This window comes from Coregonus clupeaformis, chromosome 5 (genome assembly GCF_020615455.1).
Source record: "Coregonus clupeaformis isolate EN_2021a chromosome 5, ASM2061545v1, whole genome shotgun sequence".
Classification (NCBI taxonomy): Eukaryota; Metazoa; Chordata; class Actinopteri; order Salmoniformes; family Salmonidae; genus Coregonus; species Coregonus clupeaformis.
Genome location: NC_059196.1, coordinates 29,609,069 through 29,625,333, shown reverse-complemented (window position 1 = coordinate 29,625,333; position 16,265 = coordinate 29,609,069). Strand labels below are relative to the sequence as shown.

General features: G+C 45.7%; 1 protein-coding gene across 1 annotated transcript; it reads right to left on the bottom strand.

Moving 5' to 3' along the window:
- Positions 1-306: 306 nt before the first annotated feature.
- On the bottom strand, positions 307-15,206 carry LOC123482770 (vegetative cell wall protein gp1-like). The gene is made up of 2 exons (XM_045211540.1): positions 15,104-15,206; positions 307-1,865 (listed from the first exon to the last, which is right to left on the bottom strand). The coding sequence occupies exons 1-2, from the start codon at positions 15,204-15,206 to the stop codon at positions 307-309; spliced, it is 1,662 nt and encodes a 553-aa protein (XP_045067475.1).
- Between the last annotated feature and the right edge of the window lie 1,059 nt (positions 15,207-16,265).

The following is a 16,265-nucleotide window of genomic DNA, read 5'->3' as shown; positions in this document are numbered from 1 at the left end:
GCTTCGCCCTCAGCGTTTTGATGGTCGTGCTGACCATGTCCCCATGTGGGTGGTTGGACCGATGAGAAGTGAGATGGTGTGGAGATACTTCTCTGTGAGCTGTCTGTGTCATGATGCACTGAAGACTGGAGGCTTGGCCGACACAAATACACAAATATGCCATCAGACAGACGCACATAAATACAATCTCCTACATACTGACACTAAATCTTCCATATGTTCACCAACAACCTGTATCCCACTAACGTTGGTCCATTCTAGTTTTATCTGTCCTCCGTACTGGTTTGGGTTTATGTGCCCTGTGGTCTAACTCTGAACATCACCACTGTGGGAGCTGGGGGACCTGGGGAATGAAGCCACTGGAGGAGCTGGGGGACCTGGGGAATGAAGCCGCTGGGGGAGCTGGGGGACCTGGGGAATGAAGCCGCTGGGGGAGCTGGGGGACCTGGGGAATGAAGCCGCTGGGGATGAAGCCACTGGGGGAGCTGGGGGATGAAGCCACTGGGGGAGCTGGGGAATGAAGCCACTGGGGGACCTGGGGAATGAAGCCGCTGGGGGAGCTGGGGGACCTGGGGAATGAAGCCGCTGGGGGATTAAGCCACTGGGGGAGCTGGGGGATGAAGCCACTGGGGGAGCTGGGGAATGAAGCCACTGGGGGAGCTGGGGGAGCTGCGGAATGAAGCCACTGGAGGAGCTGGGGGACCTGGGGGATGAAGCCACTAGGGGAGCTGGGGGATGAAGCCGCTGGGGGACCTGGGGGATGAAGCCACTGGGGGAGCTGGGGAATGAAGCCACTGGGGGAGCTGGGGGACCTGGGGGATGAACCCACTCGGGGGAGCTGGGGGATGAAGCCACTGGGGGAGCTGGGGGATGAAGCCGCTTGGGGAGCTGGGGGATGAAGCCACTGGGGGAGCTGGGGGATGAAGCCACTTGGGGAGCTGGGGGATGAAGCCACTGGGGGAGCTGGGGGATGAAGCCACTGGGGGAGCTGGGGAATGAAGCCACTGGGGGAGCTGCGGAATGAAGCCATTGGAGGAGCTGGGGGACCTGGGGGATGAAGCCACTAGGGGAGCTGGGGGATGAAGCCACTGGAGGAGCTGTGGGAGCTGGGGAATGAAGCCACTGGGGGAGCTGGGGGACCTGGGGGATGAACCCACTGGGGGAGCTGGGGGATGAAGCCACTGGGGGAGCTGGGGGATGAAGCCGCTTGGGGAGCTGGGGGATGAAGCCACTGGGGGAGCTGGGGATGAAGCCACTTGGGGAGCTGGGGGATGAAGCCACTGGGGGAGCTGGGGGATGAAGCCACTGGGGGAGCTGGGGAATGAAGCCACTGGGGAGCTGCGGAATGAAGCCATTGGAGGAGCTGGGGGACCTGGGGGATGAAGCCACTAGGGGAGCTGGGGGATGAAGCCACTGGAGGAGCTGTGGGAGCTGGGGAATGAAGCCACTGGGGGAGCTGGGGGATGAAGCCACTTGGGGAGCTGGGGGATGAAGCCACTGGAGGAGCTGGGGGATGAAGCCACTGGGGGAGCTGGGGAATGAAGCCACTGGGGGATCTGGGGGATGAAGCCACTGGAGGAGCTGTGGGAGCTGGGGAATGAAGCCACTGGGGGAGCTGGGGGATGAAGCCACTGGGGGAGCTGGGGAATGAAGCCACTGGGGGAGCTGGGGGATGAAGCTACTGGGGGAGCTGGGGCAGGAAGCCACTGTGGGAGCTGGGGAAGGAAGCCACTCGGGGAGCTGGGGCAGGAAGCCTCTGGTGGAGCTGGGGGGGCTGGGGCAGGAAGCCACTGGGAGAGCTGGGGAATGAAGCCACTCGGGGAGCTGGGGCAGGAAGCCACTGGGGGAGTTGGGGCAGGAAGCCACTTGGGGGACAATTCATGGCTGAGAATCCATAGAACACTTTACCGGCTCGTTTTCCCTCTCAATCCCTGTCATGAAAAAGCCTTCAGAACGGCCCTAATAAAATACACACACACACAGCGGAAGACAACCAACCCTCATATAGTTCTTTGAATCACAGAAAACAAACGGAGCAGAAAATAAGGAATGCAAACAAATCAACAAACCACTCTTGGACAGTGTAGTATACCCCGTGGTCACACACACACACACTCAACTCACGTGCACAAACACATGTGCACACCTGCACGCGCAAATATGCACACACACAAACATAGGCCTACAATGCACACACACACACATTCGCATGCACACACACACGCACGCACGCACAGACACACACACACACACACACACATTGGCTAATGCATTATGGCTTGTTTGGATCGTTTGGACCTCTGGACACTTTCTGATGACATCATAGAAATGTCCTTTTGAAGAACCTCTTGGTCCATGTCTTGGGTACACATGGCCATGCACCACAATTGAGTTACACACATGCCTACACACAAAGCCCTATACACCCGCGCACACAAGTACTATACGCACAGACACAGAGACCTCTACCCCTTGCACTCTCCCTCCATTCCTCTCTCCTTCCATCTCCCTCCCTCTGGATAGTTATTGATGTCATTTTTACTCATGCATATTCATGATGACCCCTGCAGCAGGCTCATATAGAGTTCATCACTGTGGCAATATCACCAGAGTGAGGTGGGACTATGAGGTGACAAACTCTGCAGAGAAGTACAGTACTGCATCAGCACATAACATATTTCTCCCTCTCTCTCTCTCTCTCTCTCTCTCTCTCTCTCTCTCTCTCTCTCTCTCTCTCTCTCTCTCTCTCTCTCTCTCTCTCTCTCTCTCTCTCTCTCTCTCTCTCTCTCTCTCTCTCTCTCTCTCTCTCTCTCTCTCTCTCTCTCTCTCAATTCAATTCCATTCAAAGGGGCTTTATTGGCATGGGAAACATGTTTACATTGCTAAAGCAGGTGAAATAAATGGTAAACAAAAGTGAGAAGACACAAAACAACATCAATAAAAAACGATTAGAAATTACACTCACAAAGATTTCAAAAAGATGAAGACATTTCGCATGGCAATGGGCCAACCATCTTGCTGCTGTGATTGCGGACTGCGGTATTTCGCTGAAAAGATATGGGAGTTTACCAGTGTTTGATTTGTTTTCAAATTATTTCTGGGTCTGTGTGATCTGTGGGAAATATGTATTTCTGATGTAGTCATACATTTGACAGGAGGTTAGAAAGTGCAGCTCAGTTTCCTCCTCATGTGGGCAGTGGGCACACAGCCTGTCTTCTCTTGAGAGCCAGGTCTGACTATGGCAGCCTCTCTCAATAGCAAGCCATGCTCACTGAGTCTGTACATAGTCAAGGATTTTCTTAATTTGGTGTCGGTCGCAGTTGTCAGTCGCAGTGGTCAGGTATTCACCTCGGGCTCGTGCGGTGGAGGAGATCTTCGTGGGCTGTACTCAGCCTTGTCTCAGGGTAGTAAGTTGGTGGTCGGTTGATATCCCTCTAGTGATGTGGGTGGCTGTGCTTTGGCAAAGTGGGTGGGGTTATATCCTGCCTGGTTGGCCCTGTCTGCCGGGGATATTGTCGGACAGGGCCACAATGTCCCCCGACCCACCACTGTCCCAGTCTCCAGTATCTATGCTGCAATAGTCCATGTGCCGGGGGGCTAGGATCAGTCTATTATATCTGGTGTAATTCTCCTGTCTTATCTGGTGTCCTGTGTGAATTTAAGTATGCTCCCTCTAATTCTCCCTCTCTCCCTCTCTCCCTCCCCTCCTGGAGGACCTGAGCCCTAGGATCATGCCTCAGGACTACCTGGCCTGATGACTCCTGGCTGTCCCCAGTCCACCTGGTCATGCTGCTGCTCTAGTTTCAACTGTTCTGCCTGCGGCTATGGAACCCTGACCTGTTCACCGGACGTGTAACCTTGTCCCGGACCTGCTGTTTTCGACTCTCTCTTTTTCTCTCTCTACCGCACCTGCAGTCTCGACCTCTGAATGCTCGGCTATGAAAAGCTGACTGATATTTACTCCTGAGGTGCTGACCTGTTGCAGCCTCTACAACCACTGATTATTATTTGACCCTGCTGGTCATCTATGAACGTTTGAACATCTTGAAGAACAATCTGGCCTTAAATGGCCATGTACTCTTATAATCTCCAACCAGCACAGCCAGAAGAGGACTATACACCCGTCAGAGCCTGGTTCCTCTTTAGGTTTCTTCATAGGTTCCTGCCTTTCTAGGGAGTTTTTCCTAGCCACGTGCTTCTACATCTGCATTGCTTTCTGTTTGGGGTTTTAGGCTGGGTTTCTGAATAGCACTTTGTGACATCTGCTGATGTAAAAAGGGCTTTAGAAATACATTTGATTGATTGATTTATTGAGTGTACTCTCTGTAGCATTCAATTTTTTCCATTTTTTGTTTGATTCTTTCCAGTGTTTCAAATAGTTATCATTTTGCCTTCTCATAATTTGGTTGGGTCTAATTGTGTTTCTGTCCTGGGGCTCTGTGGGATCTGTTTGTGTTTGTGAACAGAGCCAGAGCCAGCTGGCCGAGGGGACTCTAGGTTAATCTCTCTGTAGGTGATGGCTTTGTGGTGGAGGGTTTGGGAGTCACTTCCTTTTAGGTGGTTGTACAATTTATTAACAGTGTTTTCTGGATTTTGATAACTAGCGGGTATAGTCCGAATTCTGCTCTGCATGCATTGTTTGGGGTTTTGCGTTGTACACAAAGTGTATTTTTGCAGAATTCTGCAATCAAAGTCTCAATTGGGTGTTTGTCCCATTTTGTGATTGCTTGGTTGATGAGCGGACCCCAGACCTCACAACCAGAGACGGCATGGGTTATATAAAAGTATTTCTTGGCAGATCCTAATAGGGATTTTGAGTTTCTGTTCCTTTTGATGGCATAGAAGGCCCTTTTTGCCTTTTCTCTTAGATCGTTCACAGCTTTGTGGAAGTTACCTGTGGTGTTGATGTTTAGTCCGAGGTAAGTATAGTTCTTTGTGTGCTCTAGGGCAAAGGTGTCTAGATAGAATTTGTATTTGATGTCTTGGCTACTGGACCTTTTTTGGAACACCATTATTTTTGTCTTACTGAGATTCACTCTAGGGCACCAGATCCTCTGCAAATGGTAGACATTTGATTTCCGAGTCCAGTAGGGTGAGGCAGGGTGCTGCAGACTGTTCTAGTGCCCTCGCCAATTCATTGATATACACTGAGTGTAAAACATTTTTAAGAACACCTGCTCTTTAAATTACTGGGTGAATCCAGGTGAAAGCTATGATCCCTTATTGATGTCACTTGTTAAATCCACTTCAATCAGTGTCGATGAATGGGGGAAAGGTAAACAAAACATTTTTTTAAGCCTTGAGACAATTGAGGCATGGATTGTGTATGTGTGCCAATCAAAGGGTAAATGGGCAAGATAAAATATTTAAGTGAACGGCGTATGGTAGTAGGGGCCAGGCGCACCGGTTTGTGTAAAGAACTGCAATGCTGCTGGGTTTTTCATGCTCAACAGTGTCCCGTCTATATCAAGAATGGTCCACCACCCAAAGGACAACCAGCCAACTTGACACAACTTTTGGAAACATTGGAGTCGACATGGGCCAGCATCCGTGTGGAATGCTTGTGACACTTTGTAGAGTCCATGTCCAGATGAATTGAGGCTGTGTTGAGGGCAACTCAATATTAGGAAGGTGGTCTTAATGTTTTGTACACTCAGTGTATATGTTGAAGAGGATGGGGCTCAAACTGCATCCTTATCTCACCCCACGGCCCTGTTTATTGCCAATTTTAACTGCACACTTTAATTTTATAATGTATTTTTCCTCCAACAGTGCTTTCCATCAAATTTGATAGTAGACCCTCATGTCAAATTGAGTCAAAAGCTTTTTTGGAATCAACAAAGCATAAGAAGACGTTTTTTTTGTTTGTCAATAAGGGTGTATACGTGGTTTGTTACACAGTATTTTGGTAAGAAGCCAATTTGACATTGTTTTCACTGTGGAATGTTGGAGTCTGCTGTTGATGATACTGCAGAGGATTTTTCAGAGATTGCAGTTGATGCAGATTCCACAGTAATTATTGGGGTCAAATGTGTTTCCACTTTTGTGACTAAACATTACTCACTCAGTACCACAATAATTTTGGGGTTGGAGGGATTTTATTTTGTTCTGTACCTAATCCAATGTAATTGGAGAATCCAGTGGTTTCTGGTGGTCTTTAATAAATGATTCGAAATGCTGTAAATTATCATGTATATGTTTTTCTCTTGGTTCTTTGTTATATGGCCAAAAAGGTTGGAGAAGTGGTTTACCCATACATCTCCGTTTTGGATAGATAACTCTTTGTGTTGTTGTTTGTTTTGTGTTTTCCAATTTTCCCAGAAGTGGTTAGAGTCTATGGATTCTTCAATTACATTGAGCTGATTTCTGACATTCTGTTCCTTCTTTTTCCGTAGTGTATTTCTGTATTGTTTTAGTGATTCACCATAGTGAAGGCGTAGGCTCAGGTTTTCTGGGACTCTGTGTTTTTGGTAGGATAGGTTTCTCAATTTCTTTCTTAGGTTTTTGCATTCTTCATCAAACCATTTATCATTGTTGTTAATTATCTTCGGTTTTCTGTTTGAATTTTTTTGATTTGTTAGGGAAGCTGAAAGGTCAAATATACTGTCTAGGTTTTCTAGTGCCAAGTTTACACCTTCACTATTACAGTGAAACATTTTGTCCAGGAAGTTGTCTAAAAGATATTGAATTTGTTGTTGCCTAATTGTTTTTTGGTAGGTTTCTACACTACTTTCCTTCCATCTATAGCATTTCTTAATATTATTTAGTTCCTTTGGCTTCGATGCCTCATGATGGAGTATTGTTCTGTTCAGGTAGACTGTGATTTTGCTGTGGTCTGATAGGGAATGCTCTGAGAGACTCTGGGTTGAGGTCAGTGAGTAAAGTAGTCTACAGTACAACTGCCAAGAGATGAGCTGAGATCAAGGGGTTTAATGTACAGTACTTTCACCCTATCACACTGTAACGTCTCTGACCTCACTCTTTCTCTCTTGCTGCCCCTCTCTTTCTGTGTCGCTGTGTAATAATCATAATATAAATGATTTCTATCTTTCATTTATAGGTCACGTCCCCATGGAGGTTCAGAAACTCCCTCCACCATGACTCACCTTCATAAATGCCAGCAACTGGAACTGTGCCTGTGTGTGTGTTTCGTGTGTGTGTGTGTTGTGTGTGCGTGTGCTTGTGTGCCCATGCGTGGATGAGGTGGCCGTAGGTTCGTTGTGCCAGTAGCACTGAATCTGTTACCTGAGCCAAGAATAAGTCTTCCTCAGAAGAAAACTCAGCACTGTACTGTTAAATGAGATGTGACTTTCTCTTTCTTTCTTCATCTCTCTTTCCCTCCTTCCCTTGTTCACAAGCTGTGAGGCCGTATGCTCAGGTTGGCTAGTCTGGCATACAGTACTCCATTTCAGAAGGTCTACTGCTGTGCTGAGAGGACATGCACACTCTCTCTCTCACACACACACACACACACTCATGGTGTCCCTGACAAGAAACAATTGAGCCATCATCATGGAGAGGGTAGCGGGAATAAGCAGGAGAACATTTGGTAGAGATGCTATCTGACATCTGTTACCATATGGTACCATACTGAACCTCATTCATCATCTGTACCATATGGTACCATACTGAACCTCATTCATCATCTGAGGTCTGTTACCATATGGTACTATACTGAACCTCATTCATCATCTGTACCATATGGTACCAAACTGAACCTCATTCATCATCTGAGGTCTGCTATCATATGGTACCATACTGAACCTCATTCATCATCTGAGGTCTGTTACCATGTGGTACCATACTGAACCTCATTCATCATCTGAGGTCTGTTACCATATGGTACTATACTGAACCTCATTCATCATCTGTACCATATGGTACCAAACTGATCCTCATTCATCATCTGAGGTCTGTTACCATATGGTACTATACTGAACCTCATTCATCATCTGTACCATATGGTACCATATTGAACCTCATTCATCATCTGAGGTCTGTTACCATATGGTACTATACTGAACCTCATTCATCATCTGTACCATATGGTACCAAACTGAACCTCATTCTTCATCTGAGGTCTGTTACCACATGGTACCAAACTGAACCTCATTCTTCATCTGAGGTCTGTTACCATATGGTATCATACTGAACCTCATTCACTGTGGTATTTCACCCAATAGATATGGGAGTTTATCAAAATTGGATTTGTTTTCAAATTCTTTGTGGGTCTGTGTTCAGTAACTGATTCAAGTATTTTTAGCCAGATGCTAATTGGTATGTCAAATTTTATGTTCCTTTTTATTGCATAGAAGGCCCTTCTTGCCTTGTCTCTAAGATTGTTCACAGCTTTGTGGAAGTTACCTGTGAGGCTGATGTTTAGGCCGAGGTACAGCTCATTCGGAAAGTATTCAGACCCCTTGACGTTTTCCAAATTTTGTTAAGTTACAGCCATTTTCTAAAATGGAGTAAATTGTTTTTTTCTCATCAATCTACACACAATACCCTATAATGAAAAAGGAAAAACAGGTTTTGGGATTTTTTTGCAAATATATAACAAATTGAAAAAGAAAATACCACATTTACATAAGAATTCAGACCATTTACTCAGTACTTTGTTGAAGCACTTTTGGCAGCGATTACAGCTTCGAGTCTTCTTGGGTACGACGCTACAAGCGTGGCGTGAACCTTCGCCCCAGTCTGAGGTCCTGAGTGCTCTGGAGCAGGTTTTCATCAAGGATCTCTCTGTACTTGCTCAGTTTATCTTTCCCTCTTTCTTGACTAGTCTCTCAGTCCCTGCCGCTGAAAAACATCCCCACAGCATGATGCTGCCACCACGATGCTTCACCGTAGGGATGGTGCCAGGTTTCCTCCTTACGTGACACTTGGCATTCAGGCCAAATAGTTCAGTCTTGGTTTCATAAGACCAGAGAATCTTGTTTATCATGGTCTGAGAGTCTTTAGGTGCCTTTTGGCAAACTCCAAGCGGGCTGACATGTGCCTTTTACTGAGGAGTAGCTTCAGTCTGGCCACTCTACCATAAAGGCATGATTGGTGGAGTGCTGCAGAGATGGTTGTCCTTCTGGAAGATTCTCCCATCTCCACAGAGGAACTCTGGAGCCATGTCAGAGTGACCATCACGTTCTTGGTCACTTCCCTGACCAAGGGCCTTTTCCCCCAATTGCTCAGTTTGGCCAGGCGGCCAGCTCTAGGAAGAGTCTTGGTGGTCGAAACATTTCATGTAGGATACCATCAACCCCACAGGCCTTTTTGGTTTGGATGGTTTGTTTTTTGTTGAGTAGTTCATTCAATGTAATTGGAGAGTCCAGTGGGTTCAGGTAGTCTTTAATAGCTGATTCTAAGATTTGTAATTGATCATATATATGTTCTTTGTTATAGGTCCAAAAAGATTGGATTATCCACACATCTCCATTCTGGATAGATAACTCTTTGTGTTGTTGTTTCTTTAGTGTGTTTCAATTTTCCCAGAGTTATTTGATTCTATGGATTAATCAATTAAATTGAGATGATTTCTGACGTACTGTTCCTTCTTTTTCCATAGTGTATTTCTGTATTGTTTTAGTGATTCACCATAGTGAAGGCGTAGGCTTTGATTTTCTGGGTGTCTGTGTTTTTGGTTCGATAGGTTTCTCAATTCCTTTCTTAGGTTTTTGCATTCTTCATCAAACCATTTGTCATTGTTGTTAATTTTCTTAGGTTGTCTGCATGAATTTTTTTTCTTTGATATGGAAGCTGAAAGGTCAAATATACTGTTTAGGCTTTCTACTGCCAAGTTTACACCTTCACTATTACAGTGAAATGTTTTGTCCAGAAAGTTGTCTAAAAGGGATTGAATTTGTTGTTGCCTAATTGTTTTTTGGTAGGGTTCTACACTACTTCCCTTCCATCAATAGCATTTCTTAATATTGTGCAGATCCTTTGGCTTTGATGCCTCATGATTGAGTATTGTTCTGTTCAGGTAGACTGTGATTTTGCTGTGATCTCATAGGGGTGTTCGTGGGCTGACTGTGAATGCTCTGAGAGACTCTGGGTTGAGGTCAGTGATAAAGTAATCTACAGTACACTGCCAAGGGATGAGCTGTAGAATGCCTACCATACAGTGAGGGAAAAAAGTATTTGATCCCCTGCTGATTTTGTATGTTTGCCCACTGACAAAGAAATGATCAGTCTATAATTTTAATGGTAGGTTTATTTGAACAGTGAGAGACAGAATAACAACAACAAAATCCAGAAAAACGCATGTTAAAAATTTTATAAATTGATTTGCATTTTAATGAGGGAAATAAGTATTTGACCCCCTCTCAATCAGAAAGATTTCTGGCTCCCAGGTGTCTTTTATACAGCTAACGAGCTGAGATTAGGAGCACACTCTTAAAGCGAGTGCTCCTAATCTCAGTTTGTTACCTGTATAAAAGACACCTGTCCACAGAAGCAATCAATCAATCAGATTCCAAACTCTCCACCATGGCCAAGACCAAAGAGCTCTCCAAGGATGCCAGGGACAAGATTGTAGACCTACAGAACGCTGGAATGGGCTACAAGACCATCGCCAAGCAGCTTGGTGAGAAGGTGACAACAGTTGGTGCGATTATTCGCAAATGGAAGAAACACAAAATAACTGTTAATCTCCCTTGGCCTGGGGCTCCATGCAAGAACTCTCCTCGTAGAGTTGCAATGATCATGAGAACGGTGAGGAATCAGCCCAGAACTACATGGGAGGATCTTGTCAATGATCTCAAGGCAGCTGGGACCATAGTCACCAAGAAAACACACTACGCCGTGAAGGACTGAAATCATGCAGCGCCCGAAAGGTCCCCCTGCTCAAGAAAGCACATATACAGGGCCGTCTGAAGATTGCCAATGAACATCTGAATGATTCAGAGGAGAACTGGGTGAAAGTGTTGTGGTCAGATGAGACCAAAATCAAGCTCTTTGGCATCAACTCAACTTGCCGTGTTTGGAGGAGGAGGAATGCTGCCTATGACCCCAAGAACACCATCCCCACCGTCAAACATGGAGGTGGAAACATTATGCTTTGGGGGTGTTTTTCTGCTAAGGGGACAGGACAACTTCACCGCATCGAAGGGACGATGGGCGGGGCCATGTACCGTCAAATCTTGGGTGAGAACCTCCTTCCCTCAGCCAGGGCATTGAAAATGGGTCGTGGATGGGTATTCCAGCATGACAATGACCCAAAACACACGGCCAAGGCAACAAAGGAGTGGCTCAAGAAGAAGCACATTAAGGTCCTGGAGTGGCCTAGCCAGTCTCCAGACCTTAATCCCATAGGAAATCTGTGGAGGGAGCTGAAGGTTCGAGTTGCCAAACGTCAGCCTCGAAACCTTAATGACTTGGAGAAGATCTGTAAAGAGGAGTGGAACAAAATCCCTCCTGAGATGTGTGCAAACCTGGTGGCCAACTACAAGAAACGTCTGACCTCTGTGATTGCCAACAAGGGTTTTGCCACCAAGTTCTAAGTCATGTTTTGCAGAGGGGTCAAATACTTATTTCCCTCATTAAAATGCAAATCAATTCATAACATTTTTGACATGCGTTTTTTTGGATTTTGTTGTTGTTATTCTGTCTCTCACTGTTCCAATAAACCTACTATTAAAATTATAGACTGATCATGTCTTTGTCAGTGGGCAAACATACAAAATCAGCAGGGGATCAAATACTTTTTTCCATCACTGTAGGTGTCTCCTTGAAGCCTACCATTGACTATGTACAGTTGAAGTCGAAAGTTTACATACACTTAGGTTGGAGTCATTAAAACCCGTTTTTCAACCACTCCACACATTTCTTGTTAACAAACTATAGTTTTGGCAAGTCGGTTAGGACATCTACTTTGTGCATGACACAAGTAATTTTTCCAACAATTGTTTACAGACAGATTATTTCACTTAGAATTCAGTGTATCACAATTCCAGTGGGTCAGAAGTTTACATACACTAAGTTGACTGTGCCTTTAAACAGCTTGGAAAATTCCAGAAAATGATGTCATGGCTTTAGAAGCTTTTGATAGGCTATTTAACATCATTTGAGTCAATTGGAGATGTACCTGTAGATGTATTTCAAGGCCTACCTTCAAACTCAGTGCCTCTTTGCTTGACATCATGGGAAAATCAAAAGAAATCAGCCAAGACATCAGAAAAAAATGGTAGACCTCCAGTCTACAATTTTTGTCTGGTTCTTCCTTGGGAGCAATTTCCAAACGTCTGTAGGTACCATGTGCATTTGAACAAACAATAGTATGCAAGTATAAACACCTTGGGACCACGCAGCCGTCATACAGCTCAGGAAGGAGACGCATTCTGTCTCCTAGAGATGAACGTACTTTGGTGCAAAAAGTGCAAATCAATCCCAGAACAACAGCAAAGGACCGTGTGAAGATGCTGGAGGAAACAGGTACAGAAGTACAGTAAAACGAGTCCTATATCGACATCACCTGAAAGGCCGCTCAGCAAGGAAGAAGCCACTGCTCCAAAACCGCCATAAAAAAGCACATGGGGACAAGATCATACTTTTTGGAGAAATGTCCTCTGGTCTGAAGAAACAAAAATGGTTTGGCCATAATGACCATCGTTATGTTTGGAGGAAATAGAGGGAGCTTGCAAGCCGAAGAACACCATCCCAACCGTGAAGCACGTGGGTGGCAGCATCATGCTGTGGGGGTGCTTTGCTGCAGGAGGGACTGGTGCACTTCACAAAATAAGATGGCATCATGTGGAAGGAAAATTATGTGGATATATTGAAGCAACATCTCAAGACATCAGTCAGGAAGTTAAAGCTTGGTCATAAAAGGGTCTTCCAAATGGACAATGACCCCAAGCAAACTTCCTAAGTTGTGGCAAAATGTCTTAAGGACAACAAAGTCAAGGTATTGGAGTGGCCATCACAAAGCCCTGATCTCAATCCTATAGAAAATGTGTGGGCAGAACTGAAAAAGCGTGTGCGAGTAAGGAAGCCTACAAACCTGACTCAGTTACACAAGCTCTGTCAGGAGGAATGGGCCAACATTCACCCAACTTATTGTGGGAAGCTTGTGGAAGGCTACCTGAAATGTTTGACCCAAGTTAAACAATTTAAAGGCAATGCTACCAAATACTAATTGAGTGTGTGTAAACCTCTGACCCACTGGGAATGTGATGAAAGAAATAAAAGCTGAAATAAATCATTTTCTCTACTATTATTCTGACATTTCACATTCTTAAAATAAAGTGGTGATCCTAACTGACCTAAGACAGGGAATTTTTACTAGGATTAAATGTCAGAAATTGTGAAAAACTGAGTTGAAATGTATTTGGCTAAGGTGTATGTAAACTTCCGACTTCAACTGTACATATCCAGCGTGTGACAGAGCTGCAGGAGTTGTGACCCATTTTTGTTAGTTGTTTTGTCATAGTTGTGTCTAGGGGGGCATATTTGTGAGGGAATGCTGACACCTACAAGTAGTTGTTTGTCCCCCTGTGTGCTGAGGGTGTCAGGTTCTTGTCCAGTTCTGGCATTTAGTTCGCCACAGACTAGTACATGTCCCTGGGCCTGGAAATGGTTGATCTCCCGCTCTAGGATGGAGAAGCTGTCTTCATTAAAGTATGAGGATTCTATGGGGGGGATATAAGTAGCACACATGAGGAATGTTTTCTCTTTTGACATAATTTCCTTATTAATTTCTAGCCAGATGTAAAATGTTCCTGTTTTGACTAATTTAATACAGTGGGTTAGGTCTGCTCTATACCAAATTAGCATACCCCCTGAGTCTCTTCCCTGTTTCACACCTGGTAGTTTGGTGGATGGGACTACCAGCTCTCTGTAACCTAGAGGGCAATGTCTGTATTGCCAATTTCTTTTATGAAGTCTGGGGGGCAGAAGGGGCATAGGTCTGATCTGGAGGGGGGCCTATATAGGGTTTGGTTAGGGTTTGTTTGGGGTGATTTCAGCTGGTTGGGTTTTGGCTGGTGAAGCTGTGGTCTGGGTTTAGGTCCTCTTGACGTGGTTTCTCTCAGTACAGGTCCTTCGGGAGGGTGTTTTGAAGGTCTGGAAGGGTGTCTCGCTGGTGTGGGTGGGGTGGGTGGGGTGTCCGTTGCTCTGTTGCTCCTGTGTGAGGTGCTGAGGCTGTAGTTGAGGGTGACGTCCTTCAGGGTCCTTGCAAAAGTTGGGATTGCTGCCTTGAAGAGTTGGATCTGGTCGTAAAGTCAAGGGTGGAGGGGTGGGCCAGGTAGACATTAGGTTTTGAGGCACAGTCCCTGGAAATGTTTGCATCACCCGCTGTATTGTGGCAAGGTGAATGTCTTTTCGTGGTAGCAGGGTGGAGATAACCACTTGGGGAAAGTGGAAGAATCCTTTTCAATCACTCCCTTGAGTGCTGTGGCCACCCTTTCCTTCTGGGCCCTCAGGTCATTTGTGCCCGTGTGAATTATAATGTGGCTGGGGGACTGTAGTCTGTCCCTGACAACATCTCCAGGGCATGCCTAGTGTTTAGGCACCAGAGTTTAGCCACTTTGTGTTTGGGAAAAAGTTTATTCTCTTGAATGTATTTCCCATTTGAGTCAATGAAGAGCACAATTTCTGACTTTTGTGCGTCCTCAGTGGGATTGTCAAGAGGGCTATCGGGGGATTAGACTGGGGGGCTGTTAGGAGGGGGTGGGGTCTGTTGGGTTGGTGGGTGCTGTGTTGTCTGTCCCATTGTGGTGTTGAGGTTGTGGTCCGGGACTAAGGTGGGCTGTTCTGCTTGCTTCTCTGGGGGAGTGCCCTCCTCTCTGTCACACCTCAGCTTTATCTCCATCAGTGCTCTTTAAGTTCTCTCACCTCAGTCCGTAGAGCAGCCAGCTCTCTCAGACAGCCATCCATCTCCACCTTCTGCCCTCCGGGTCTTGTTGGGGGGGGGGGTTGTTGTGCTGGTCAGTTTTGTGGGTCTGTTCTTTCTGGATTGTGTGGACTAGCTCTCTGAGCTCCACCATGTCTCTCTCCAGCTCTGTGAATGTATCCCTCTCAGTTGTGGGACCTGGGTGTGTTCAGTGCTGGGGGGGAGGGTCATTATCCTCATCTGCAGGACAGTTTGAAGAGGTGTGATCAGACTCACTCGGGATGGGGGAGTCGTCACAGAGAGAGCGCTTTTCCTGCTTTGCTCTCTCTTTGATCCCGTAAAAGTCCTGCTGGAACTGCATGAGGATGCCCTGCACCATTACTGTTCCAGACTTGTAGACGTTGACAGAGGTTGTTTCAATTTCCTCAATGTCTAGTATTCTGAGTTTCCACCCTGGGCCAATACCCTCTCTCTTGACATAGGGGTAATGTGCGCTTATGGCACTGTGCCATGCCAGGGGATGGTCTGTGTGGAAAATGAAGTTGCTTACGTTCCCCTCTTTGTAGCAGTCAGCAAATAGTGTCTCTGGATTGTCCTTGAGGAGCTTCTTTTTGTATTTATTCCCTGCAGTGTTATTTATAATATCCAAGGGGTACTGTACTGTGATGACACAGGGGGCTTCAAAGGCCTCTGCATTTATGTTGGGGGAGGCTGTGAAACTCTCCTGCCATTGTTAGGCTCAAGAGTTTTCACACTTCAGCGCTAATTGAAGTTGCAGCCAGGTCTGTTCTGTCCTAGCACCTTGGTAGCTTAGTAGCATTATTTACTAAGCTTTATATAACAAAATTCCCTAGAGGTTATTGTATTTTACTTTTTGGCTTCAGAAGTAGGTTCAGACTGAACATTACTCACTCAGTTTTGTGTTGGATGGTATTTCCAGGTTTCCGCTGTGTTTCTTCTGCAGGTTTTGGTTTGTTAGAAGTTATTTTTTCTTGATTGTCCTTGGTAGTAAGAATCCATTCAGGTAATTTTGTCCAACATCAAGGTTTTAGGTATGGAATTTTGATTTGGTTTGAAGGTTTTGATGTAGAGGGTATTATCCTTTTTAAGTCAAAGTTTATCTACATTTATCCAACTATAATAATATTTTTTGTAAAATAAGTCAGGAGCCCATGGTCTCTCTCCCTCTCTCTGTCCCTCTCTCTCTTTCTCTCTCTCTCTTTCTCTCTCTCTCTCTCTCTCTCTCTCTCTCTCTCTCTATCTCTCTCCTCTCACTCCCTCTCTCTTTCTCCCCCCCCCCCCTCTCCCTCTCTCTCTCCCTCTCTCTCTCTCTCTCTTAGGTGTGTGTGTGTATTTATTCAGCTCTATGACTCTTCACTGAGCACTAGTTTAATGTGACTCTGGAGGAACATTGTAAGTAAGAGAGGGTAGTGGAAGG

Excerpts from the sequence above, each read along its gene's own strand:
- LOC123482770 (XM_045211540.1), bottom strand. The coding sequence starts at position 15,206 with ATGGTGCAGGGCATCCTCATGCAGTTCCAGCAGGACTTTTACGGGATC. Across the intron at positions 1,866-15,103 it reads TGACGACTCCCCCATCCCGA|TGGCTTCCTGCCCCAACTCC; the intron begins GTGAGTCTGATC and ends TTGTCCCCCAAG.